The sequence below is a fragment of the Mustelus asterias genome, chromosome 10 (assembly GCF_964213995.1).
Source record: "Mustelus asterias chromosome 10, sMusAst1.hap1.1, whole genome shotgun sequence".
Taxonomy (NCBI): Eukaryota; Metazoa; Chordata; class Chondrichthyes; order Carcharhiniformes; family Triakidae; genus Mustelus; species Mustelus asterias.
Window position 1 is genome coordinate 74,095,205 of NC_135810.1, and position 26,616 is coordinate 74,121,820.

The 26,616-nt window shown below is 44.8% G+C and overlaps 1 protein-coding gene across 1 annotated transcript in view; it reads right to left on the reverse strand.

Moving 5' to 3' along the window:
• Positions 1-3,212: 3,212 nt before the first annotated feature.
• The window catches only part of LOC144499453 (DNA-binding protein RFX8-like), a 52,099-nt gene continuing 28,695 nt past the window's right edge, over positions 3,213-26,616 (reverse strand). Inside the window, exons 8-10 of the mRNA XM_078221439.1 lie at positions 24,109-24,226; positions 13,500-13,780; positions 3,213-3,371 (exon numbers count right to left, since the gene is read on the reverse strand). Of these exons, the coding sequence (XP_078077565.1) occupies positions 3,213-3,371; positions 13,500-13,780; positions 24,109-24,226 (558 nt within the window). The remainder of the gene's footprint in view (positions 3,372-13,499; positions 13,781-24,108; positions 24,227-26,616) is intronic.

Consider the following 26,616-nt stretch of genomic DNA (forward strand, 5'->3'; position numbering starts at 1 on the left):
AACAAAAAGGAATATTTTCAAGGTCAGGTTTCAACACCACCCCCCCCCCCCCCACCCGAAAAAAGAGTTTAGCTTGCTTCTCAGTACCGCCGAAGGGAAAGAAGAGGCCTGGGATGATTTTAAATGTACATCAATCAGAGTCTGCTTAGAAACTTGTATTGATTGAATATCGGCACTGTTCAAGGTCTCTCCAGTAAGGGCACTTGCAAGATCTGCTCTGTCTCTCCTCCCTCCACCCCAGGAGTGAATGATTATACTAAAGTGCAGGGTAGAGGTCTGTATGTCTGGTTCTCAAACACGTCGTGAAGGATCATATTTCAAATGGATGAGTAATCATTGACTCACTCCCCTCCACCATCTAAATTAGAACACTATATATGTAAGTGCTGAATGTAAAGAGTGCTTTTTAAAAAGCAGGTATTCACCTACAATTTTATATTTCATGGGACGTGGGTGTCACTGTCTTGGCCAGCATTTTTGCCCATCTTTAGTTCAACTATGCAAATCTTTGCGTGGCTCTCAGTGCTCCAGTATACACAACTCCTGGGTAAGAAAGCCATCCCATTTGACACTGCGCATGGCAGCTGCATTCAGCTCCCAATTCCCACCATGGATCAAGCTTCCCTGCAGTCACCCAAGTCAGCAAACCCTGCTTGGTAAGCACTTCCACATTTTGTGGAGCTGAAGAGGTTTGCAGAGTCCAATCTGAGAGCCAATGTTGCCTGGTGCCTCTTGGAAATAAGGACACATTCTCATATACTCACCCATATACTCACCCATACTAATACACATACACTAATCTTTTCTCACAGACACTAGCTGTTTGTGCTATCAACAATGTTTAAATTTCTCTGCTCAATTAACTCTGAACACTTTCATTAGCTCCAAAGATTAAGAATTATTTTAAAAACTTGTTATTTTACAGAAAAGGGTTTCTTTTCACATGGCCTTCCATCCTCCAGTAAACAATCCAAGCTTTCTAATTTAGTCTAGGGCTGAGTTGCTTCCAATTGCCTCACCAAAGTTCTATACAACTCCATGATGACCTCTCTGCTTTTGTAATTGATACCCCGACTGATAAAGGCAAGTGTGCCATATGCCTTTGTCACCACCCTATTAACCTGCCTTTCCGCCTTCAGAGATCTATGGACAAACATGCCAAGATCCCTTTGTTCTTCGGAACTTCCCAATGTCAGATCTTTCATAGTATATTTCCTTGTCAAATTACTTCTTCCAAAGTGTATCACCTCACACTTTTCAGGTTTAAATTCCATCTACCACTTATCCGCCCATTTGACCATCTCCTCTATATCTTCCTGTAACGCAAGACACTCAACATCACGGCACAGTGGCACAGTGGCTGGCACTGCTGCCTCACAGTGCCAGGGACCCAGGTTCAATTCCAGCCACGGGTCACTGTCTGTGTGGAGTTTGCACATTCTCCCCGTGTTGGCATGGGTTTCTTCTGGGTGCCCTGGTTTCGTCCCACAGTCCAAAGATGTGCGGATTAGGTTGATTGGCCATGCTAAATTGACCCTAGTGTCAAGGGATTAGCAGGGTAAATATGTGGGGTTACGGGAACAGGGCCTGGGTGGGATTGTGGTCAGTTCAGACTTGATGGGCCAAATGGCCTCCTTCTGCACTGTAGGGATTCTATGACTCTATGAGTCCGAAAGACCTGCTGGTTAGGTGCATTGGCTGTGCTAAATTCTCCCTCAGTATAGGGAACTGGCGTCGGAGTGTGCAACTAGGGGATTTTCACTGTAACTTCATTGCAGTGCACAAGCCTACTTGTGATAATAATAAATAATAAGTTTCCCTTGCTCTCTGTTCTATATCTCTCAAATTTACACCTTTATCTAAGGCCCCTCATTCTAGCTCTATTGCTAGAGTCTGCCTCCATTTACCTTGTACAATCTTTTTATACTTTAAATATTATCACTTTAGCCTATAAATTATTATTGCAGTAAAAAAGCTGGGATTTTTAAAGTGTATTTGCATTTTATCATACCAGGCAGCATTTTAGTAAACCTGCATTGTAACTTCTTTGAAGCCTCAATATCATTCCTTTAGTTCACCCATTATTTACTGTAATTGAGGAGTTAAGATTTTATATAGGCTCAAGGCTAGTGTACGATCTGGTTCAAGTTCAGCATTCGCAGTTGACAGAATAGGTCCCAGCTGTGACAATGTAATCTGAATGGAAGTGTTACAATGAGCAAGCATTTATGGTAACTGGCAGAGGGAAGAGTGTGAAGGCAAAGTCTTGCGATAACTATGATCGGCGTGAAAACTCATAGCAACTGGTTGATTTGTTCCAGCTGAAAAGCATTTTGAAAAGAAAAAACAATTTTCTTTTTCCTCTCTTCTACTGAAGGCGTTAACTCTTGCTGGGTATGGTTCTACAGGGTATTCTTCTAGTATTTCACACAAGTATCCAATCCTCATTTACTGTAAGTATTAGTAAACCACAAAGAACATCAAATCTGGCTCAAACATGCTTTTACCTAACATGTACAGTGGATGCACATTTTTCAGGAACTGGAATGGTGACAGATTTTCTCCCCAACCCAGGGTTCTGGACTAACACTAGTTCCCACTACTGCCCTGGATAGAATTGGCTAATTCAACACAGATTAGTAATCATATGTTTTTTTATTCTGTTTGCCTCAGTACTTCACCTCAGTTCTGTTCTATAATCTTCATAATTATTGAAAATAAAGAAAATCTTATTCAGGTTCTGATTGTTTAATGTTTCCTTTAATTAACAGGCGATATAAATGAATTTTGCTTGCACGTGTTGGTTACATCAGCTATTAAGAAAAGGAACAAAAACAAAATTTTCAGTTCCAATATTGTATTTAGGGCAGAGCTTTGATGGATAGAGGGATTATTGCAACCATGCTATGGATAATTGATTTTCCATTCAGAATCATAGAAGTCTGATATACTGAATCATATTACAACATGTTCAACTCCCCATCCTGACTCCCCAATTCTTGGCTCCCTTTTTGATCAATTTACCAAACCTTTGTAAATTATGCTAAATAAATTCAACAATTGTGCATTTAAAAAAAATCTTATCTCTCTAAAAATGGATAACTTTACACATCAGTGTAAGTAATAATGGAATCGTTCCATTCCCAGGCATGCTCGTCTTTCAACATTGCTGTTTTGGCAAATCTTCACTGTATATCGCCTGAATATGTCACTTATGTTTGCATGTCCCCAGCAACATGTGGCTGCATCCTGGAAGTGTGGATTTCAAATGTCTGACCATTCTTTAAAGTGACGACTGCTTTCTTCCCTAATGACAGATTCAGTTTAAGAGTACTTTTACTTGGCTCATCTTCAACCAACACCTGAATTAACTGAAAGAAATAATCACAAGGTTTAAAGCAAATTAGGCCTTCTGAAGATAGAATTGGTGCTTCAGTCATTGTCAATAACTATTTGCAACACAGTGATAATATAGAGCTAGAGGGAGTTATAGAGATAGAACATAGAACATAGAACATTACAGCGCAGAACAGGCCCTTCGGCCCACGATGTTGCACCGACCAGTTAAAAAAAAAAACTGTGACCCTCCAACCTAAACCAATTTCTTTTCGTCCATGAACCTATCTACGGATCTCTTAAACGCCCCCAAACTAGGCGCATTTACAACTGATGCTGGCAGGGCATTCCAATCCCTCACCACCCTCTGGGTAAAGAACCTACCCCTGACATCGGTTCTATAACAACCCCCCCTCAATTTAAAGCCATGCCCCCTCGTGCTGGATTTCTCCATCAGAGGAAAAAGGCTATCACTATCCACCCTATCTAAACCTCTAATCATCTTATATGTTTCAATAAGATCCCCTCTTAGCCGCCGCCTTTCCAGCGAAAACAATCCCAAATCCCTCAGCCTCTCCTCATAGGATCTCCCCTCCATACCAGGCAACATCCTGGTAAACCTCCTCTGCACCCTCTCCAAAGCCTCCACATCCTTCCTGTAATGTGGGGACCAGAACTGCACACAGTACTCCAAGTGCGGCCGCACCAGAGTTGTGTACAGTTGCAACATAACGCTACGACTCCTAAATTCAATCCCCCTACCAATAAACGCCAAGACACCATATGCCTTCTTAACAACCTTATCTACTTGATTCCCAACTTTCAGGGATCTATGCACACATACACCTAGATCCCTCTGCTCCTCCACACTATTCAAAGTCCTCCCGTTAGCCCTATACTCAACACATCTGTTATTCCTACCAAAGTGAATTACCTCACACTTCTCCGCATTAAACTCCATCCGCCACCTCTCGGCCCAACTTTGCAACCTGTCTAAGTCTTCCTGCAAACTACGACACCCTTCCTCACTGTCTACCACACCACCGACTTTGGTGTCATCAGCAAATTTGCTAATCCACCCAACTATACCCTCATCCAGATCATTAATAAATATTACAAACAGCAGTGGCCCCAAAACAGATCCCTGAGGTACACCACTTGTAACCGCACTCCATGATGAATATTTACTATCAACCACCACCCTCTGTTTCCTATCCGCGAGCCAATTCCTGATCCAATTTCCTAGATCACCCCCAATCCCATACATCTGCATTTTCTGCAGAAGCCTACCATGGTGAACCTTATCAAACGCCTTACTAAAATCCATATATACCACGTCCACTGCCTTGCCCCCATCCACCTCCTTGGTCACTTTCTCAAAAAACTCAATAAGGTTAGTAAGGCACGACCTACCTGCCACAAAACCATGCTGACTATCACCTATCAATTCATTACTCTCCAAATAACTATAAATCCTATCCCTTATAATTTTTTCCAACATCTTGCCGACAACAGAAGTGAGACTCACCGGTCTATAATTCCCGGGGAAGTCTCTGTTCCCCGGGAGGATTAAGACAATGGAGGGATTTAAATGCAAGGATGAGAATTTTAAATTTGCAGCACTAGAGACCCGGGGCCAATATAGGTCAGGAAGCACAGGAGAGATATGTAAGTGGGACTTGGTACAGGATAGGATCAAAGAATCCTACAGTGCAGAAGGAGGCCACTTGACCCATCGAGTCTGCACCGACCACAATCCCACCTAGGCCCCACCCCCTCAAACCTCATGCATTTACCCCAGCTAGTCCCCCCGAGGGGTAATCTAGCATGGCCAATCCACATAACCCGCACATCTTTGGATTGTGGGAGGAAACCGCAGCACCCGGAGGAAACCCACGTAGATACAGGGAGAATGTGCAAACCCCATACAGACAGTGACCGGAGGCTGGGAATTGAACCCGGGTCCCTGGGCTGTGAGGCAGCAGTGCTAACCGCTGTGCCACCGTGCCGCCCATGGATATAGGATATAGGCTGCAAAGTTTTGTATTGGTGGCAAAAGGAGGCCTGTAAAGAGAATTTTGAAATAGTTGACTCTGGAGGTTACAAAGGCATGGATCAATGTTTCATTGGTAGATGGACGTAGGTAGGAGCCGAAGCTGGCTATGTTACGAAGGTTGAAATGGGCACCTTTGTGAAAGAGACAAGACAGGAGCTCATGCTGGAGTCAAAATTAATGTTTGTGGACAGTCTGCTTCAATCTAAGACAATGGTCAGTGAAGGGAATAGAGCTTGTGGTAGGACCAAATGCAATACTGCAATAGAGGAAATGGTAGCTCATCCAAGACTACAGGTTTCTTTTCTTAGTTCCTGCCAGAGCAGCAGGGCCATTTTCAGGTTGGACAGGTTAGCTGTAGCTTTTTAACTCAGCCACAACATGAACACTCCACCTTCGGATTGCCCAACTAATCAGCAAAGCCAGGTGGGATGATGCATCCATGCTGTCAAAGGAAAGATTTCTAATTAATGACACCACAACATGGATTACAAGTGATCTCAGCACATGGATTTGTGAGGAGTCATCAACCACATGAATGGAGAGGAGACCTGGGAAGGCAGCTCCCCAGGTCTCTCATTTTTATCTGGTTGCCCTCCTGAGGTGACTTTGGAAATTAGCAGCAGGACTGTGCTCCTTCCAATCAGGAGACAGTGCACCAAGGGGTTCTAGGATCCCAGGAGCGTGTGACAGGCAGGTTGCATAACATTTTTAGCATCCGTGATTTACATTCTGACTCGCCCAGCAATCTCCAGCATAGAACTCCTCAGGACAAGACACCTTTCAACTCCACTCATTCCTCTCTCCAGGCGCCTCCTCACACTCCTGTTTGAAAAGTCAATACTTGGACTCACCCACATCCTATTGCCTCTTGCACCCATGCCTTATTGTTGCCCTCCACAAATTATATCCTCTCCTTCCCACAAAAGCTACTAGGACGCTCGCATATTTTCAGAAGTGAACACACAACCTAGCAAGAATAAGAATAAGAATGGTAGGCAGGGGTTGGGGGGAGGAGTGCCTACAGTGTCAGGCACTTTGTCAATCACTTGCAGTGTGTGCCCACCTGCTCCACTGGGAAGGAGGTCATGGTCCAAGAGGCTGCCGATGCCAGCGGCAACCTGAGCTACTGGTGCTCAGATGATCCTCTACCTGTAGACCCTGTGTTGGGAGTCTCACCTCCTTCCAGCTGAGTTGTGGTGTCCATCCCCTCTGTCCTTTGGAGGCCCAAGTTGCTGAGAAGGCAGCTGTTCCAGCTGCTGTTGCAGTTGAAAGTTGGCTTCTACTTTTGCCTCTTATTGGAAGTGCAAGGTGGAACTTAAATGCTTACAGCAGGGAAGTGAAGCTGAAGGTGTGTGAAGTGCTGGACAGGTGAAATGCCTTCCAATAAGCTGGTAATCACATGTCAAGCAGTGCAGTTTCTCAATGGTCATGGCTCTTTAGTGTAACTAATGAAAGCCTTCCCAGCTTGTCAGTTTAACTAAAGATGCTTAGCACCCACTCGGTGACACTGCGTGATTGCTGACAGGTTGGGAATCAGGTCTTTAGGTGAAATCCTGAAGTAAGGTCAGCATCAGTTCTTAATGTTTACATTAATAATTTACATGTCAGATAGAAACATAGAAATATAGAATAGAATCATCATCATACAGTGCAGAAGGAGGCCATTCAGCCCATTGAGTCTGCACCGACTCTCTGAAAGTGTATCTTACCCAGTCCCTCTCCCCAACCCAATCCCCATGACCTCACACATTTACCATGGCTAATCCATCTAAGTTACACATCTTGGGATATTAAGGGGCAATTTAGCATGGCCAATCCACCTAACTTGTACATCTTTGGACTGTGGGAGGAAACCTCTTTCTGGTTCTGTCACAGCTTGGTATGGCTCCTGCTCTGCCCAAGGCCGCAAGAAACTACAAAAGGTCGTGAATGTAGCCCAATTCACCACGCAAACCAGCCTCCCATCCATTGACTCTGACTACACTTCCCACTGCCTCGGAAAAGCAGCCAGCATAATTAAGGACCCCATGCACCCTGGACATTCTCTCTTCCATCTTTTTCTGTCAGGAAAAAGATACAAAAGTCTGAGGTCACATACCAACTGACTCAAGAACAGCTTTTTCCCTGCTGCCATCAACTTTTGAATGGACCGACCTTGCACTAAGTTGATCTTTCGCTACACCGTAGCTATGACTGTAACACTACATACTGCACTCTCTCGTTTCCTTCTCTATGAACGGTATGTTTTGTCTGTCTAGCGTGCAAGAAACAATACTTTTCACTGTATATTAATACAAGTGATAATAATAAATCAAATCAAATCAAAAAACCGGAGCACCAGAAGAAACGCACACAGACACGGGGAGAAAGTGTAAATTCACCCAAGGATAGAATTTAACCTGGGTCCCTGGTGCTATGAGGCTGCAGTGCTAACCACTGTGCCATTGTACTGCCTTGGAGCGAGAGCAGGATTAGGCCATTTGATCCTTCGAACCTGCTCCACCATTCATTATGATTATGGCTGATCATCCAACTCAATAGCCTGATTCTGTATTCCATCCATATCCCCTTCGCCCAAGAGCTATATCTAACTCCTTGAAAACATACAATTTCTTGTCCTCAACTGCTTTCTGTGGTAGCAAATTCCACAGGCTTACCACTCTCTGGGTGAATATATTTCTCCTCATCTCAGTCCTAAAAGATTTACTCCATATCCTTAGACTCAGACCCCATGGTTCTGGACACCCCCACCATCAGGAACATTCTTCCTGCATCTACTCTGTCTAGTCCTCTTAGAATTTTATAAGTCTCTATGAGATCCCCCTCATTCTTCTGAACTCCAGCAAATATAATCCTAACCCTCTCAATCTCTCCTCATATGTCAGTCCTGCCATTCTAGGAATCAGTCTTTTGCTGCACTCCCTTTATAGCAAGAACATCCTTCCTCAGATAAGGACACCAAAACTGCTCACAATATTCCAGGTGTGGCCTCATCAAGGCCCTGTATAATTGCAGCAACACAGTAAGAGTTTTAGCAACACCAGGTTAAAGTCCAACAGGTTTATTTGATAGCAAATGCCATTAGCTTTCGGAGCGCTGCTCCTTCATCAGATGGAGTGGATATCTGCTCTCAAACAGGGCATTCAGAGACACAAAATCAAGTTACAGAATACTGATTAGAATGCGAATCTCTACAACCAACCAGGTCTTAAAGATACAGACAATGTGAGTGGAGGGAGCATTAAGCACAGGTTAAAGAGATGTGTATTGTCTCCAGACAGGACAGCCAGTGAGATTCTGCAAGTCCAGGAGGCAAGCTGTGGGGGTTACTGATAGTGTGACATAAACCCAAGATCCCGGTTTAGGCCGTCCTCATGTGTGCGATGTACACTACCAATGTCAGGCTGACTGGTCTATAATTCCCTGTGTGCTCTCTACCTCCCGTTTTAAGTAATGGGGTTACATTAGCCACCCTCCAAATGTAGATCTAAGGAGGTTTCCTGCTCACTTTCAGCCCCACCCCATGGAAACCCAAGAGGACAGGATGATGTCAGAATTCCAACCCTCCATCAATTTTGGGGGATTTAATTCCTCAAAAACCTGTCTCCCCTTACCTGGAAATATTCCCCTTGATGTTATGCAACCAGTCTGACAGAGAGAAGTGTCAGAGAGGTAGAATTGAATGTCTTCAGGTTATATGTGCAAACTGACCTGTGGATAATGTGATCAAGAGATAGCCTGAAAATTAGGAGAATATGAAGGAAAAATGCTTGGGAGACTTCTAAGTAATAATACAGGAGCAAGAAGAGAAGATGTAACAAATTGTAAGCATAGCTTCATCATTCGTAGACAATTTTCATATTATGATCACTGTAGTAAGCTAATAAGTCAAGACACCATTTTGTACAAACATTTGGCCAAAGAAGCCATTTTACATTTAGCATCTTATAATTAAATTGTGTGTGTTAATGAATGACCATATAATTAGTAACCAACCAGAAACAGGTGATTGACGATTATTGTAACGTAATTAAGTTATAATTGATGAATTAGTAATTAAATAGTTATTAAGGTTGGGTTATATTCAAAAGTCTGTAAATTCTAAAAGTTACTAAAATACTGCTCTGATATCTTGCTTTTTGGATGAGCATCAAATCAGATATTATGTGCTAAGCTCAGATCATTCTAGCTTTAATCATCTTAAGCGTTGGGATTGGACAATAGACAATTGTGCACAGACAAATAAGAAAAGACGTTGTGAAAGATCCTTTGAATGGACAATGTACACAGGCAGTCAAACTCCAATTAAACAATTCAATAATAAACTTAAACCAAATATAGAATTACACAGACATGGGCCATGATGAGGTTATGATAATTTAGGGGTTTAAAGTAAGGGTTCCAAGCAACATTTTTGCTCTATCTTTGCATGAAACTGGATACCCACAAGGCAGAATTTGAAAGATTTGCTATCAATGAAGGAACTTGCGGATTACTTTACTATTTTGCAGCCTGATTAACTGAAGCTGTAAAAGTCGATCTTGTTAAATATACTTTTTCCTTTTAAATATTTTTTCTTTACATCTAGAATCCATCTTGCCTTATGTCTTATCTCTTATATCTCTTATGTGGGACTTTGTCAAAAGCCTTCTGAAAGTCCAAATGAAAGACATCCACTGACTCCCCCTCATAAAATCTCCTAGTTACATCTTGTCTTGTCTTATCCAAACTGAAAAGTTTTATTGGGTTATTTTCGAATTGGGTATTGAATAATTAAGCTTGAACAATTAAGAATTAAATTAAAATACTGAATAAAAAATGGATGAGATGTTCTGGTAATGGTTCCACTCTTGCTTATCGAAGGAAGTAAGGATAGGCCCATTGGGCTAGACAGCAGAGGAAAGATAATTGAGGAGGATAGTTTTGTTGTCAAAAGCTGCGGGTAGGTAGAAGAGGATGATGGGAAAATGTACCATGATCACAATCACGGAGTGTTGTTTGTGACTTTGGTTATAGGGTTGCTTCAGTATTGTGAGAGGAGCATAAACTTGACTGGAGAGATTCAAACAGAGTTGCTCAAATGGTAGACATTAATTTGGGCAGCATGTTTGAAGACATGACAGCAAAGGGAAGTTGGCAAGGGGGTTATAGCTTATAAGGAAAGAGGGATTGACATCCATTGACTCCATCTACACTTCCTGCTGCCTCGGAAAAGCAGTCAGCATAATCAAGGATCCCAGACACCCCAGACATACTCTCTTCCACTTTCTTTCTTCGGGAAAAGTCAGATCTCATACCTGAGAACTGACTGAAGAACAGCTTCTTCCCTGCTGCCATTACATTTTTGAATGGACCTACCATATATTAAACTGATCTTTCTCTACTCCTAGTTATGACTGTAACACTACATTCTGAACCCTCTCCTTTCCTTCTCCCCTATGTACTCTATGAACGGTATGCTTTGTCTGTATTTGCGCAAGAAACAACACTTTCCACTGTAAACAATACGTGATAATAATAAATCAAATCAAATTGAGGGTTAGTCTTTTGAAGAGGAGTTAGTGACAGCAGTTTTGACAGTGCCTGAGGAGAGTGCCTATTTACAATGTCAACATGAGGGCCAGGAAGAAATAATTCATAGTTTAAGTGGGAAGAAAGAGGGATGAGCATGTCAGGAGTGCATGGGGATGAGGTATGGGCAGGAGAGGTGGGAGGATAATACTACAGAATAGGGGGGAGGAATTAACTACCATCACTATCATTAGAGAAGTAGTATTAGACAAGCTAATGGGGCTAAAGGCAGGTAAGTCCTCTGGCCCTGATGGTTTGCATCCTAGGATCCTAAAATAAGTAGCTACAGAGATAGTGGATGCATTGATTGTAATTTTCCAAAAGTCCTTGGATTCTTGAGAAGTATCGGAGGATTGGAAAACTACCAATGTGATACTCCTATTCAAAAAGGGAGGGAGGGAGGCAAAAAATGGATAACTATGGGCCAATTAGTCTAACATCTATTGTTGGAAAATGCTGGAATCAATTATTAAGGAAGTAATAGCAGCACATTTGGAAAATCATAATCTAATCGAGCAGACTGAGCATGGCTCCATGAAAGGAAATCATGTCAGACTAATTTATTGGAGTTTTTTGAGGAAGTCTCAACCAGAGTGGTTAGAGGGGAACCAGTAGATGTGTTGTATTTGGACTTCCAGAAGGCATTCAACAAGATACCTCACGAATGGCATGCTGGCACAGTGGTTAGCGCTGCTGCCTTAGAGCGCCAGGGACCCGGATTCAATTTTGGCCCTGGGTGACTGCATGGAGTCTGCACATTCTCCCCGTATGTGCCTGGGTTTCCTTCGGGTGCTCCAGTTTCCTCCCCACACACCAAATGTGCAGGTTAGGTTGATTGACCATGATAACTTTCCCCTTAGTGTTAGGGGACTAGATGGTTAAATGCATGGGGTAACGGGGATAGGGCCTGGGTGGGATTGTTGTCGGTGCATGCTTGATGGAACAAATGGCCTCCTTCTGCACTGTAGATATTCTATATTTGGCACAGATTAGCATTTCTGTGGCTGCGAACGAGACTCTAGGATGGTGTGTTGCCTCCCTGGTGCCAGGGTCTTGGATGTCTCTGAGCAGGTAAAAGGCATCCTGAAACGTGAGGGTAAACAGACAGATCTCATTGCCCACGTTAGCACTAATGACAAAGGCAGGAAGAGGGAAGAGGTCCTGCAAAGACAATTTAGAGAGTTAAGTAGGGAGCTAAAAAGCAGGACTCCGAGGGTAGTAATCTCAGGATTACATTGCTAGTGAGGCGAGGAATAGGGAGACAGTTCAATTGAACATGTAGCTAAAGAGTTGGTGTAGAATGAAGGGTTTTAGATATATGGATCACTGGGGTGTCTTCTGGGGAAGGTGAGACCTGTACAAGAAGGATGGATTGCACCTGAACTAGAGGGCACCAATTTCAGGGTGGGAGGTTTGCTAGTGATGTCTGGGAAGGTTTAAACTGATATCTCTCCACTGTTGCTAAACTTTCAGACTCCTTGATGAGCAGAAATGTTGGGAAGAATGAAGCCATTGTCTACAGTCCCTGTTAACAGATTTCTTGTCAACTGGCTAAACCAGACTGTCCACACATTTGATGTCACATTTGACCTTGAGGTGAGCTTCTAAACACACATCTGTGCTATCACCAAAACCACCTATTTCCATCCCATAACATCACTCGACGCTGTTCCTGACTCATTGGTTAATCTGTTGCTGAAACCCTTATCCATGCCTTTGTTACCTTTGTACTTGACAATGCTAATGTACTCTTGGCCACCCTTTCACATTCTACCCTCTGCAATCCAAAATTCTGCTGCCCATGTCCTTATTACATAAAGTCCTATTCACCTATCACTTCTATGCTCGTTGACCTTCATTAACTCCTGGCTAAGCAATGACTTGATTTAAAATTTTTATAATTGTTTTCAATTCCTCCGTTGCCTTGACCCTCCCTATTTCTAATTACCTCCAGTGCCTTAAACTGCTGAGATATTTACACTCCTCGAACTCTGGCCTTTTGAACAATCCTGATTGTAATTGTTCTCCCATTGGTGCTATGCCTTCAGCTGCCTGTGCTCTAAGCTCTGGAATTCCATCTCTAAACCTCTACTTCTCTCTACCTCTCTTCCTCCTTTAAAACCCTACCTCTTTTGAACAAACTTCTAGTTATTTGACTTAACAATACATTATATGGCATAGCATCAAATTTTGCTTCATTACGTTCCTATGAAGTGCCGTGGAATGCTTTATTACAGTAAAGATGTTGTATAAATATAGGTTGTTGTAAAGGTACTTTAATTGGCATGGGCAAGCCGAGCATTTTGTGGCATGTTTTGGCCCCATCATTACAGGAATACCATGCCATTTACTGGGAGGCAGATAGTGAAATGGTGTTTTTGCAACTTCCAGATTTTCCTGTTTGACTGTACATGTGTGCTTGCTGGAAGCTGCTATCCAACTTGTACATAAATATTGTTGAGTGCTGTTCACCTCACAATTATTTTCACAGTAAAATTTGGCTATTATTATTAATTAGACGCCAGGACAAACTTACCTTGTTGCCAGTCAATGTATCAACCTTAAAGCCCAAAGGTTTGATGGTGATGTTTTGCAGATTAAGGTCTTTGTCACCCGTTTGTTCTGATTTTACAGTAAGAGATTCTGATGGCACTGAATATTTTTTGAAAACAGAATCTAAGTCTGATTCCTGAATTGCATCATGTGAAAGTTGATCCATGCTTTCTGGTAATGACTTTTCCATTTCTTCTTCCATGTAGGACTGAAGCACATGAGTTAAGTACTCAGAAATGAGAAGATTCACCAAGTGCCAAGATCCTATTGTATACCAAAATAAGAGACTTATAATGTATCAGAATCTTGCGAAATTGTTCACATTCACTTCACTTTCACTTAGCTGCTTACTCCAATTCAGAGCCTATCCCATTAGACACCAGGAGTTAGGCAGGGTACTCGCAGGATGGGACATTAGTACATCGCAGGGCACAGACTCACACTCGTACACAAACTGAGGGGTAATTTTACCATGGTCAATCCACCTAATCTGCATGTCTTTGGACTGTGGGAGGAGCACCCAGAGGAAACCCTACTACACTCCTTATATACCTATGACGGTGTGGCCAAATTCCCCTCCAATTCAATTTTCAAGTTTGCTGATGACAGCGCCATAGTGGGTCAGATCTCAAACAATGACGAGACAGAGTACAGGAATGAGATAGAGAATCTGGTGAACTGGTGTGGCAACAACAATCTCTCCCTCAATGTCAACAAAAACGAAGGAGATTGTCATCGACTTCAGGAAAGGAGAACATGCCCCTGTCTACATCAACGGGGATGAAGTAGAAAGGGTCGAGAGTTTCAAGTTTTTAGGTGTCCATATCACCAACAACCTGTCCTAGTTCCCCCATGCCGACACTATAGTTAAGAAAGCCCACCGACGCCTCTATTTTCTCAGAAGACTAAGGAAATTTGGCACGTCAGCTACAACTCTCACCAACATTTACAGATGCACCATAGAAAGCATTCTTTCTAGTTGTATCACAGCTTAGTATGGCTCCTGCTCTGCCCAAGACTGCAAGGAACTACAAAAGATTGTGAATGTGACCCAATCTATCACTCAAACCAGCCTCCCATCCATTGACTCTGTCTATACTTCCCGCTGTCTCAGCAAAGCAGCCAGCATAATTAAGGACCCCATGCACCCCGGACATTCTCTCTTCCACCTTCTTCCTTGGGGATAAAGATACAAAAGTCTGAGGTCATGTATCAACCAACTGAAGAACAGCTTCTTCCCTGCTGCTGTCAGACTTTTGAGTGGACGTATCTTGCATTAAATTTATCTTTCTCTACACCCGAGCTATGACTGTAACACTACATTCTGCACTCTCTCGTTTTCTTCTCTATGAATGGTATGTTTTGTCTGTATCGCGTGCAAGAAACAATACTTTTCACTGTATGTTAATACATGTGACAATAATAAATCAAATCAAATCAAACCCATGCAGACTCAGGAAGAATGTGCAAAATCCACACAGTCACCTGAGGCTGGAATTGAACCCAGGTCCCAGGGGCTGTGAGGCAGCAGTGCTGACCACTGTGCCAGCATGCTGTCCAATAGTCCACATTCCATCATAAAATTCATTATGAATCATTATATATAATTTTTTTTTTTTGTTTAAATTAAGGGAGATCAAGTTCTTTACAACAAAAATCTAGAAAGCATTCAAATTTCAAGCAGGAGCAGAATTCTTTGCTAAAAGAGCATTTATGACTTTACATTTAATTTTAAACATTTCATTTGTTTGTCATATCACTCTGTTAGTGTGCAACCAAAAGATTATTTAATTGTGAATGATTGCTCTTTCCTTTAAGAATACCATATTCCTGGCAACCATTCTTAAACCTATGTATGTGGATTGGTTGTGTTTTTTGTTGTGTCTTAACTAGCACTGCGATTTTAGACCTAATGGTTTATAGGACACATCTAGTGGAATCTTACCAAAAAAATGGCAAAGTGAAAACCGGCATGTTGGGCCGGTTTTCTCTCCAGATCTTATGGCATTTGTCAAAAACAAAAACAGGTGGGTGTGTTTGACGGCATCATGTTGAGGAGTGGGGGCTAAACACACCAGCAAAGCTGGCTGCACTGAGATTGGGGCATCATGTTTAAAGAGCAAAATATAACCTCCATGGAGGAGGTCTCTCAGGAGGTATCCCCCAGCATTGGACCCCTTCACCCTGCCCATGATGCTGGCATCAGAATCGTACCCCCCCCTCACCCCACGACACCACTCACCAGTCATCACTGACATCCTTCCCCCAAAACATCACCAGCATCTGACCCCTTCCCCACCCAAACAGTCAATGCCAGCATCAGACACTCCAAACCCCAGCATTGGACCCTTTCCTTCCAGCAACACACTCCCATCCCCAACAGTCAATGCTGGCATCCCCACTGCTCCCCCTACCACCACAAATAAATGAGTTCTGCCACCCCCCATGAGGCTTCCTTGAGAGTCCGTCCCTGGCACTTCCCCGGCACAAGGTGACACTGCCAGGTTGGCACATTGCCAACCTGTGCCAGGCCAATGCCTGGCCATGTCCCTCTCTCCCAGGGGCTATCCTCATCTTTATACCCCCGGAGGGATCCCCACAGCGGGTTCATGTCTGGGTGAACCTGTTGTAAACTTTATTGATGTGACGTCACACTGGTGAGGTTTGAAAATACAGCGAGGGGATATATATGGCAGTGGGATCTTTAATGATATTAAAATGTAGTAAATGTATTGCAATTAGGTTCACATCCCTGATTATGTTGCCGGCAATGGGCGGTGAAAATGGGAAATCATTTTCTCGTTGATGAGATTCGCGATTTTAGTTTTTACCAAATCTTGAGCCCCTGCCGCCATTCTCATGGACGGAGGGTGTGAGCTCAAGATTGCCCCCATCTTTTTTTCACTTCAAAGACCCTGTCCAATAGTGCATATAATAGTGAGAGATCGTGATCTGTCTGAATTTTACTTTATTTTTTAAAAGTTTAATTTCGATAAAAAACTGTTCCTTCCACAATAAGTTTGTTTTCCAGAAGTTAAAAGATGCTCACCAAAAAGCAGAATACTGGTACATTGGAAATCTGAAATAAAAGCAGAAAATGCTGGAAATACTAAGTAGGTTACAGCAGCATCTGTGGAGAAACAGTTAACATTTAACATTTAACTCAAAAGAAATTAGCGATGCAATCAGTTTTGAGCAAGGGGTGGGTGGGACAAGTATAAAAAGGTCTGTGAAATGTTGGAAGTCAAGAGAGATTGAAGGGTAGAATGTTAATCTTCCAGAGCCAAAGGGAATGAAGACAAGACAAGAAACAAAAGATGTGCCGAGAACCGATATGCTACTGACAAAAGGAGAAAAAAAGAAAATAAAGGAATCAAATTATTTTCTTTGCTTGTTCTTTTTTCCAAGCATTTTTGTTCTAGGCACATCTTTTGTTTCTTTTCTTGCCCCCATCACCATTTTCTTTGTCCCTGGAAGACTGAGGGCACGATTTTCCCAATCCACTGCGCTGCTCGAGTAGTGCAGTGGGCTGGGAAATGTCAGTGGGAGACGAAAACCGTGAATCGCGTTCGGCCGGTCACCATCTTCCTGGGCCATTTTTCTTTGGTGTAATCAGCCTTGTGCCGTGGAACAGCGCAAGACTGATTACAATATGGAAATCAGCATTTACACCTATTTAGCAAGCCCGGGACACAATCGTCCAGGCTCAGTAAAGTTTCTGACACCACAGTGGAAATCCACACCAGCAGAGATCATGTATGATCCACAGCAATGGGGACCAGGCATGATGGCTTTGTGCGTGAGACCAGAGGACATTGAGGCTCCTTGGGAGGTTGGGGGTGGGGGGGGGTGCTCCTTGGCACTGCCAGCCTGGCACTGCCCACTGGACACCCTGGTAGTGTCCAGTGGACACCAGGCAGTGACAAGGGGATGGGGCTAGACAGGGTCAAAGCCAGACCAGTGGGTGGGGGAAGGTAGGAGAGGAGGGAAGAGGGAAACACTGCATGGGGGGGCAGTGGTAGCTGATGATGGGCTGGTGATCGGAGGCATCAGGAGGCTGGCCACTGGTGGGGTGGTCAGGGCTGGCCATCGGGTGGGGGTGGTGTTTGGGGCCAGCGATGTCGGTGGAGGGTGGAGGTCAGGGCTGGCAATGTTAGGGGGGAGGAGGTGGAGCTGGGTGTCTGAGCCGGTGATGCCGGGGGGAGGTCTGGCCTGACAACTGGGAGGCCGCATATCTGGGAGGGTTGGGGGGGGGGGGGTGGTGGTGGGGAGGAAGGGATGGTGTTTGTGCATGTCAACCAATCTCCCAGTATACTGGCCCCCTGAGCACTCTGTTGCCTGCCTCTCGGGTGTGATAAGGCCTCACTCCCCCACCAGCGTAAATCCCCTGACGACCTCTGTGCTGCACAGATTGCCGTTTTCACGCCCATTGGGCACTTTTTTTGGGGGGGAGAAAATCGTGCCCTAACTCTTTCAATCTCTCCTGACTTTCACCCCATCACTGGCCGATCCTCGCCCTGTTACCCCTTGCTCAAAATCATTTACATCTCTCATATTTCTCAATGCTTATGGAAGGTCACAGATCTGAAATGTTATCTGTTTCTCTCCACAGATGCTGCCATTACCTGCTGAGTATTTCCAGCATTTTCTGTTTTTATGAAGAGGTACTAATGTGTTTGCTAGCCAGCAAGATCGAATGGTCATATGATACTAGTCTGAGATAGTTGCAAATATTACAGGTGCACTCTGACTTAATTGGTGTTGTTTTGGTTAACAAACTGGCAAAATCAAATAATATATAGCGAAATCATATTTAATTTTCAAATTAATTTTAACCAGGATAGACCTACTAATCTGCTAGGATAATTAATCTAAAGATTAATGTGTACCTCCACCTCAGGGAGTGCAGTAGTTCAAGAAATCAGCTCACCACCACATTCCCAAGAACAACTAGGGATGGGCAATAAATGCTGGCCGAGCCAGTGAAACTCAATTCCCAATTTAAAAAAACCCTGCAATCTCACATGATACGGAGTAATACATAATATAATCACAGAACCACTAAAGGATATTTTCTATAGGTTCAGGTGGGCAATAAAAAGGGCTGAATTTTTCCCTGTGTGAAAGGTCAGGGCCAAAAGGATAGTGGGATCCAGGGTGATATATTGGCAGCGGCAACCAATTAAGAGGCATTAAGTTGGGGGAAGCTGGGTCCAGATAGGCACAGTAAGGAGTCTAATAGCACCAGGTTAAAGTCCAACAGATTTATTTGGTTGCAAATGCCGCTAGCTTTCGGAGCGCTGCTCCTTCGTCAGGTGAGTGGGAGATCTGCTCATAAACAGCAAACAGGGCATATAAGACACAAACTCAATTTACAGAATAATGATTGGCATGCAAGTCTTTACAGCTAATCCAGTCTTAAAGGTACAGACAATGTGAGTGGAGGGAGCATTAGCACAGGTTAAAGAGATGTGTATTGTCTCCAGACAGGACAGCCAGTGAGACTTTGCAAATCCAGGCAAGTTGTGGGAGTTACAGGTACAAAGAACAAAGAACAAAGAACAGTACAGCACAGGAAACAGGCCCTTCGGCCCTCCAAGCCTGTGCCGCTCCTTGGTCCAACTAGAACAATCGTTTGTATCCCTCCATTCCCAGGCTGCTCATGTGACTATCCAGGTAAGTCTTAAACGATGTCAGCGTGCCTGCCTCCACCACCCTACTTGGCAGCGCATTCCAGGCCCCCACCACCCTCTGTGTAAAAAACATCCCTCTAATATCTGAGTTATACTTCGCCCCTCTCACCTTGAGCCCGTGAACCCTCGTGAACGTCACTTCTGATCTGGGAAAAAGCTTCCCACCGTTCACCCTATCTTTCCCCTTCATAATCTTGTACACCTCTATTAGATCTCCCCTCATTCTCCGTCTTTCCAGGGAGAACAACCCCAGTTTACCCAATCTCTCCTCATAGCTAAGACCCTCCATACCAGGCAACATCCTGGTAAACCTTCTCTGCACTCCCTCTAACGCCTCCACGTCCTTCTGGTAGTGCGGCGACCAGAACTGGACGCAGTACTCCAAATGTGGCCTAACCAGTGTTCTATACAGCTGCATCATCAGACTCCAGCTTTTATACTCTATACCCCATCCTATAAAGGCAAGCATACCATATGCCTTCTTCACCACCTTCTCCACCTGTGTTGCCACCTTCAAGGATTTGTGGACTTGCACACCTAGGTCCCTCTGTGTTTCTATACTCCTGATGACTCTGCCATTTATTGTATAACTCCTCCCTACATTATTTCTTCCAAAATGCATCACTTCGCATTTATCCGGATTAAACTCCATCTGCCACCTCTCCGCCCAATTTTCCAGCCTATCTATATCCTGCTGTATTGCCTGACAATGCTCTTCGCTATCTGCAAGTCCAGCCATCTTCGTGTCATCCGCAAACTTGCTGATTACACCAGTTACACCTTCTTCCAAATCATCTATATATATCACAAATAGCAGAGGTCCCAGTACAGAGCCCTGCGGAACACCACTGGTCACAGACCTTCAGCCGGAAAAAGACCCTTCGACCACTACCCTCTGTCTCCTATGGCCAAGCCAGTTCTCCACCCATCTAGCCACTTCTCCTTGTATCCCATGAGCCTTAACCTTCTTAACCAACCTGCCATGTGGGACTTTGTCAAATGCCTTACTGAAATCCATATAGACGACATCCACGGCCCTTCCTTCATCAACCGTTTTTGTCACTTCCTCAAAAAACTCCACCAAATTTGTAAGGCACGACCTCCCTCTTACAAAACCATGCTGTCTGTCACTAATGAGATTGTTCCGTTCTAAATGCACATACATCCTGTCTCTAAGAATCCTCTCCAACAACTTCCCTACCACGGACGTCAAGCTCACCGGCCTATAATTTCCTGGGTTATCCCTGCTACCCTTCTTAAACAACGGGACCACATTCGCTATCCTCCAATCCTCAGGGACCTCACCCGTGTCCAAAGAAGCGACAAAGATTTCTGTCAGAGGCCCAGCAATTTCATCTCTCGTCTCCCTGAGCAGTCGAGGACAGATGCCATCAGGCCCTGGGGTTTTGTCAGTTTTAATGTTCCCTAAAAAACCTAACACTTCCTCTCTTGTAATGGAGATTTTCTCTAACGGGTCAACACCTCCCTCCGAGACACTCCCGGTTAACACGCCCCTCTCCTTCGTGAATACCGATGCAAAGTATTCATTTAGGATCTCCCCTATTCCCTTGGGTTCTAAGCATAATTCCCCTCCTTTGTCCCTGAGAGGTCCGATTTTCTCCCTGACAACTCTTTTGTTCCTAACGTATGAATAGAATGCCTTAGGATTCTCCTTAATCCTGCCTGCCAAGAACATCTCGTGACCTCTTTTTGCCCTTCTAACTCCCCGTTTTAGTTCTTTCCTACTCTCTCTGCATTCCTCCAGAGCTCCATCTGTTTTCTGTTGCCTGGACTTAACGTACGCCTCCCTTTTCATTTTAATCAGATCCTTAATTTCCCTGGTTATCCACGGCTCTCGAATCCTACCTTTCCTATCTTTCCTTTTTACAGGCACATGCCTATCCTGCAGCCTTATCAATAGTTCCTTAAAAGACTCCCACATGCCAGACGCGGACTTACCCTCGAACATCCTTTCCCAATCAACATCCACCAATTCCTGCCTAATCCGGCTATAGTTAGCCTTCCCCCAATTTAGCACCCTGCCCGTAGGTCAGCACTCATCCTTGTCCATTACTATCCTAAAGTTAACAGAGTTGTGGTCACTATTTGCCACATGTTCCCCTACCGAAACTTTGATGACCTGACCGGGCTCATTTCCCAGAACTAGGTCCAGTATAGCCCCCTCTCTAGTCGGGCTATCTACATACTGTTCCAAAGAACCTTCCAGTACGCATTTTACAAATTCCTCCCCGTCCGGACCCCCAGCTCTAAGCACTTTCCAGTCTGTGCCAGGGAAATTAAAGTCCCCCACTACAACAACCCTATTTTTTCTGCACCTATCCAGAATCTCCTGACATATCCTTTCCTCCACTTCCCGTGGGCTGTTGGGTGGTCTGTAGTACACCCCCAGCATAGTGACTGCACCCTTCCTGTTTCTGAGTTCCACCCACAGCGACTCAGTACATGACCCCTCTAAGTTGTCTACCCTCTGCACCGCAGTAATATGCTCCTTAACTAATATCACCACTCCCCCACCTTTTTTAGCCCCTCCTCTGTCTCGCCTAAAACACTTATACCCCGGAATATTCAGCTGCCAGTCCTGTCCTTCTTTTAACCAAGTTTCCGTCACCGCAATCACATCCAAATTCCGCATAAGCATTAAGGCCCTAAGTTCGTCTGTTTTACCCATTACGCTCCTCGCATTGAAGCAGATGCACTCCAGACCTCCAGGCCCACTCAGGTCATCCTCCTCCAGAGTGCTCCTCTTCTTAGCTAGCCTTGCCCTGGCCCCCAGCTCAACCCCAGCCTCAATATTTACTGACCTACTGTTTTGTTCCCCACCCCCCTGCCACACTAGTTTAAATCCTGCCAAAACACTCTAGCAAAACTCCCAGCCAGGATATTTGCTCCCTTCCAGTTAAGGTGTAACCCATCCTTTCTGTACAGTTGCCATCCTGACTTGAAGATTTCCCAGTTATCTATGAATTTAAAACCCTCCCTCTTGCACCAGTCCTTTAGCCACGCGTTCAACTGGAGAATCTCCCTGTTCCGAGCCTCACTTGCACTAGACACCGAGAGCAGTCCAGAGATTGCTACCCTGGAGGCCTTACTTTTTAGCCTAGCACCCAACTCCCTGAATTTCTCTCGTATGACCCCCCTGCTCTTCCTACCTACATCATTTTCACAAATGTGTATAATCACATCCGTTTGACTACCTTCCTTTTTAAATATGCTTCCTACCCTCTCGGAGACATCCAGTACCCCGGCACCAGGGAGGCAGACTACCATCCTGGATTCTCGTTCACTCCCACAGAACCGCCTGTCCGTGCCTCTAACCATTGCGTCCCCCACAACTATCGCTCTTCTAAACCCCTTCTTTCCCTTCCGGACCCCTGAGCCGGTCTCCGTCGAGGCGATCTGGTCCTCGTGACTTACCCCTGGAGGGTCATCCCCTTCCACAGAATCCAAAACAATATACCTATTTTGGAGGGGGACAACCACAGGGGATCCCTCCACAGACTGCTCACTCCCTTCCCTTCTCCCATCTGTTGCCCATCCCTTTCTTTTATGGGAGACTGCCACTGGGGTACTTTCTGGCACATCACCCTTCTGACTATTACCCCTCCTAACTGCGACCCACGTGTCTTCCTTCCGACACCCTGGTGTCACTACCTGACTATAACTTTTATCTATTAATCTCTCATTTTCCCTAACTAAACTGAGTTCATCGAGCCTCAGCTCCAGCTCCCTTACACGATCCTTCAGGAGTTGCAGTTCCACGCATCTGCCACAGATATGGACTTCCGGGAGGCAAGTTGTCTCCAGGAACTCCCACATCCCACACCGAATGCAGTATACTGGCCTCCCACTCATACCAGCCATGTCCTTTTTAGTTTTTGGGAGATAAAACAAAAAAGGGGGTGTAACAGAAGAAAAACAAACAACCTTCCTCACCTTCGCCAAAGCCCTGTGAGCCAAAGCCCTTACAGCTCACACTCTGCTCCCTGCTCACTCCACTGCCCGCTCCAGACGTTGCCCGCTCAAAAGTGCGGCCTGCTTTTAAACCCTCCAAAAAACCTCCCCAGGCTGCTCCTGGGCCTACTTCCTGTTTTGAAAAAAACCTCCGATTTTTAAGCCAAATGTAACTGAAAAATAAATAAATAAATAAAATGCAGACACAATCTCTCTTACCCTCAGCCTGCTCCTGTGGAACAATGAGGCTGAAACATCCAAGGTAAGCCCTTTTTAAACCTTCCCGAGGCTGCTCCTGGGCCTACTTCCTGTTTTGAAAAAAAACCTCCGATTTTTAAGCCAAATGTAACTGAAAGGTAGTGTGACATGAACTCAAGATCCCGGTTGAGGCCGTCCTCATGTCGAAAGCTAGTGGTGTTTGCTACCAAATAAACCTGTTGGACTTTAACCTGGTGTTGTTAGACTCCTTACTGTGTTTATCCCAGTCCAACGCCGGCATCTCCACATCCAGATAGGCAGGCAGGCAGACCCCGACAATCAAGCGGAGGGAGGGGGGGCCAGAATGTCATTGCTGGGACTGCCAACGCTGCTACGTCAGCCATGGAGCACCCATCAGGGCGACCCCCTCTCTGGAACCTGCTGGGAGGATGTCAGAGTTACCTGATGATCTCCCAATGTGGTGGCAAGCTCTCCCTGCACAGCCACAATATCTGCAAGTGGCCCTTGATTGGCCATTTAAATGGCTCAGTCAGCTGCCCACTGGGCACCTGTCTCGTCCCCCACCTGCTCTCCCACCTCCCAGCCCATTACCAATGGAATAGAAAAACTCATCAACATATTTCCTTTTGTTTAAAATCAATTCTCTATTCTCAGTACTTATAGAAACATGTATATATTGCAGTTTTTAGTTTCAGAAGCAAGCCTTACCAAATGACTCTGCGTTTGACAGGGTTAAAGCACGACTTATCGCAGACAGAAAATAGTTCCATCTCAACTGGAAATTTGCAGCTAGTTGTGTGAATTCTTCTCCCCTGAAGTTGCTGGGCTAGAATATTGAATGTTTTCATCTTTATATTGCACAGTATTGTGAAGCGATACTCTTGAAATAAAATCTTGAAATAAAATTTGATGATATGAATTGACAGTTGATGATTTGAAGGGAAAATCTAATTGTAATTGTACCACACCCACTGTACGTAAGAATTACCACAGAGCATCCACCAGCTTCTTCATACATTTTCCTAATATTGATGGCAGAGTGGGTGTTTTGCATATATCATAAAAAATACTCTTTAAGTTTAAAATTTGTTTTCTCACAATCTGCAAGACCTCAAACTGCTTTTGTCAGAAATATTCTGGGACAGCATCAACCTCCTGGACACTACCAGGAGCCTCTCTTGATGGGGAAGCAGCAATTAAGAGGTGTACTTCATTATGCCCCAGCAAGGGTCTTCTAGATAGTGATGGTTTGCAGTGCTGCAGAAGGGGAGGCCCTGACTCCTGAAGATACAGTGGAAGTATTCTCAGACAAGGAGAAGGTTGAGGAAGCCAAAGAAGATTCAAGCATCCTGGCAGATGTGAGGGGCCTCTTGGAAGGTGCCAGGATATAGGCACGCAGGAGATTCGTGAGGCACTTATGATCACACATTTCGCCTGACCCTTAACACTTCAGCCTTCCAGTCTAATAAATGTCCACACTCCAAGCACATAGAAACAACTCAGCTCTGCTGGAAGTCCAGACCCCCTCAGCCATTGGCACCTGATGCTTTGGCAAAGTGTGAATGATGAGTGTGCACACCATGATCGCTCCCTGCCAACCCCTGAGAGAACACTTCCCATTCTTGCACCATGGATAGCCACCAACACTGCATGGCGATGTTTGTAAACCAAATTAAACATTTATTACACTAATCACAACACATGAGTAGAGACATATTACTTTTCTGGATATCCGTGAGGCCCAAATGCATCTATTGTGTTTTATTAAAGATCGTATGTGTGCTCCTACGTAGTGTTGTCCTTTGGCTGCCAAATGTGTTGGAGGCAAGCTGCTGACCTTGCTGCCCCATGGCTTGGAATGATTTTGGCAGCTGTACTCTGGGTCCCAGCATGCTGAGGCATTCCTGCATGTGTGCAGGAACTTCAAGTCATCCTGGCTATCTGAGTATCAGTGTCACTGATAGAGGGAATGACAATGTGCTATCCTCATCAGGAGCACTGAGAACAACTCCCAGAAGCAAAATGCAGCAACTCCTCCTTCCTTGATGGCACACTTTTACCTTGCTGCTAACCTCAGAAGGACAAGGACAGAGGGAGACTTCAGGTGCCTTGATTCTTCTTGCCCTGTCACTGCTTCTTTGAGGTCATGGACAAGGCAATGGGATGCAGGTCTGCTTACATCTCTGACATGCACTGACCAGTCTGCTGGACGTAGTCCACTGGATGTGACTCTCCATTAGAGGAGAATGGCAGAACCCATGGCCTGGATCGGCACCTCCTCTGTCCAAGCCAGGGTGCGAATACCCTCTGGAGGCTCAACCAGATACTCATGTACCTCATGCTGTATTTCCAGTATCTGCTACCTCATAAATACTCCAAAGGCATGCCATCAGCCTGGGCTAAGGATGGACCTGGCCTCCCACACTCCTCCAAGTGCAGTATCCTCAGCAGTCATAATCTCTGAGAGTTGACCAGGTGAATGTGATGCTTGTACTGTACCAGGGTGTGACCGTGAATCTAATTGTGAATGCATACCCACCATTGTGGCAGTATTTGTGCTTGGAATGTTACATCCTCTGAGGTCTCCTCCTCCTCAGAAGTGGACAAAGGTCCCCCAGACACATCCACTCACTGGTCCTGTGCGAAAAAACAGAATTATGAGGCCCCTATTCCCCTCCAGGGAGGAGCCCGCAAAATCAGCTGCAGTTCAAACGGACGTCTGTACGTCAGAGGACACAACCGTCTCTCATGCTCGCTTAATGTTTCCCTTGTGCCCAGTTCTGAGGTGGATCACTTTCCCATGATTGAACTCTGATCTTATCACCCAGCTTGGTAATCTGCCAGTGGCAGAGCCTCCTGGCGTAAGGATAGCAATGATTGAGGTGCTGCCATGTGTCGTGTCCTCTCCCTGACATTCTGTACCTTTTCTCCTCTGGGAACAGAGAAGAATAATATGAGCAGTTGCACCTGAGCAAACACAAGCCTAACTGCTTTGCACAGTTGCTGTGGCTTCTGTGACCAAAGACATGCATATCGCACTGGATCACTCTAGAGTGACCTTACATGGGTCACCAGTGCCATGCTTGTGTCCCCTGACAGGGCTGTAGTCATTCATTTTCCAGGAGATGCTGCAGCCTCCATCCATCATCACTGATATGGTGATGTCTCCCTCTCCAACATCTGCACCATCATACTTACCCATTTGTTTCCCTCCAC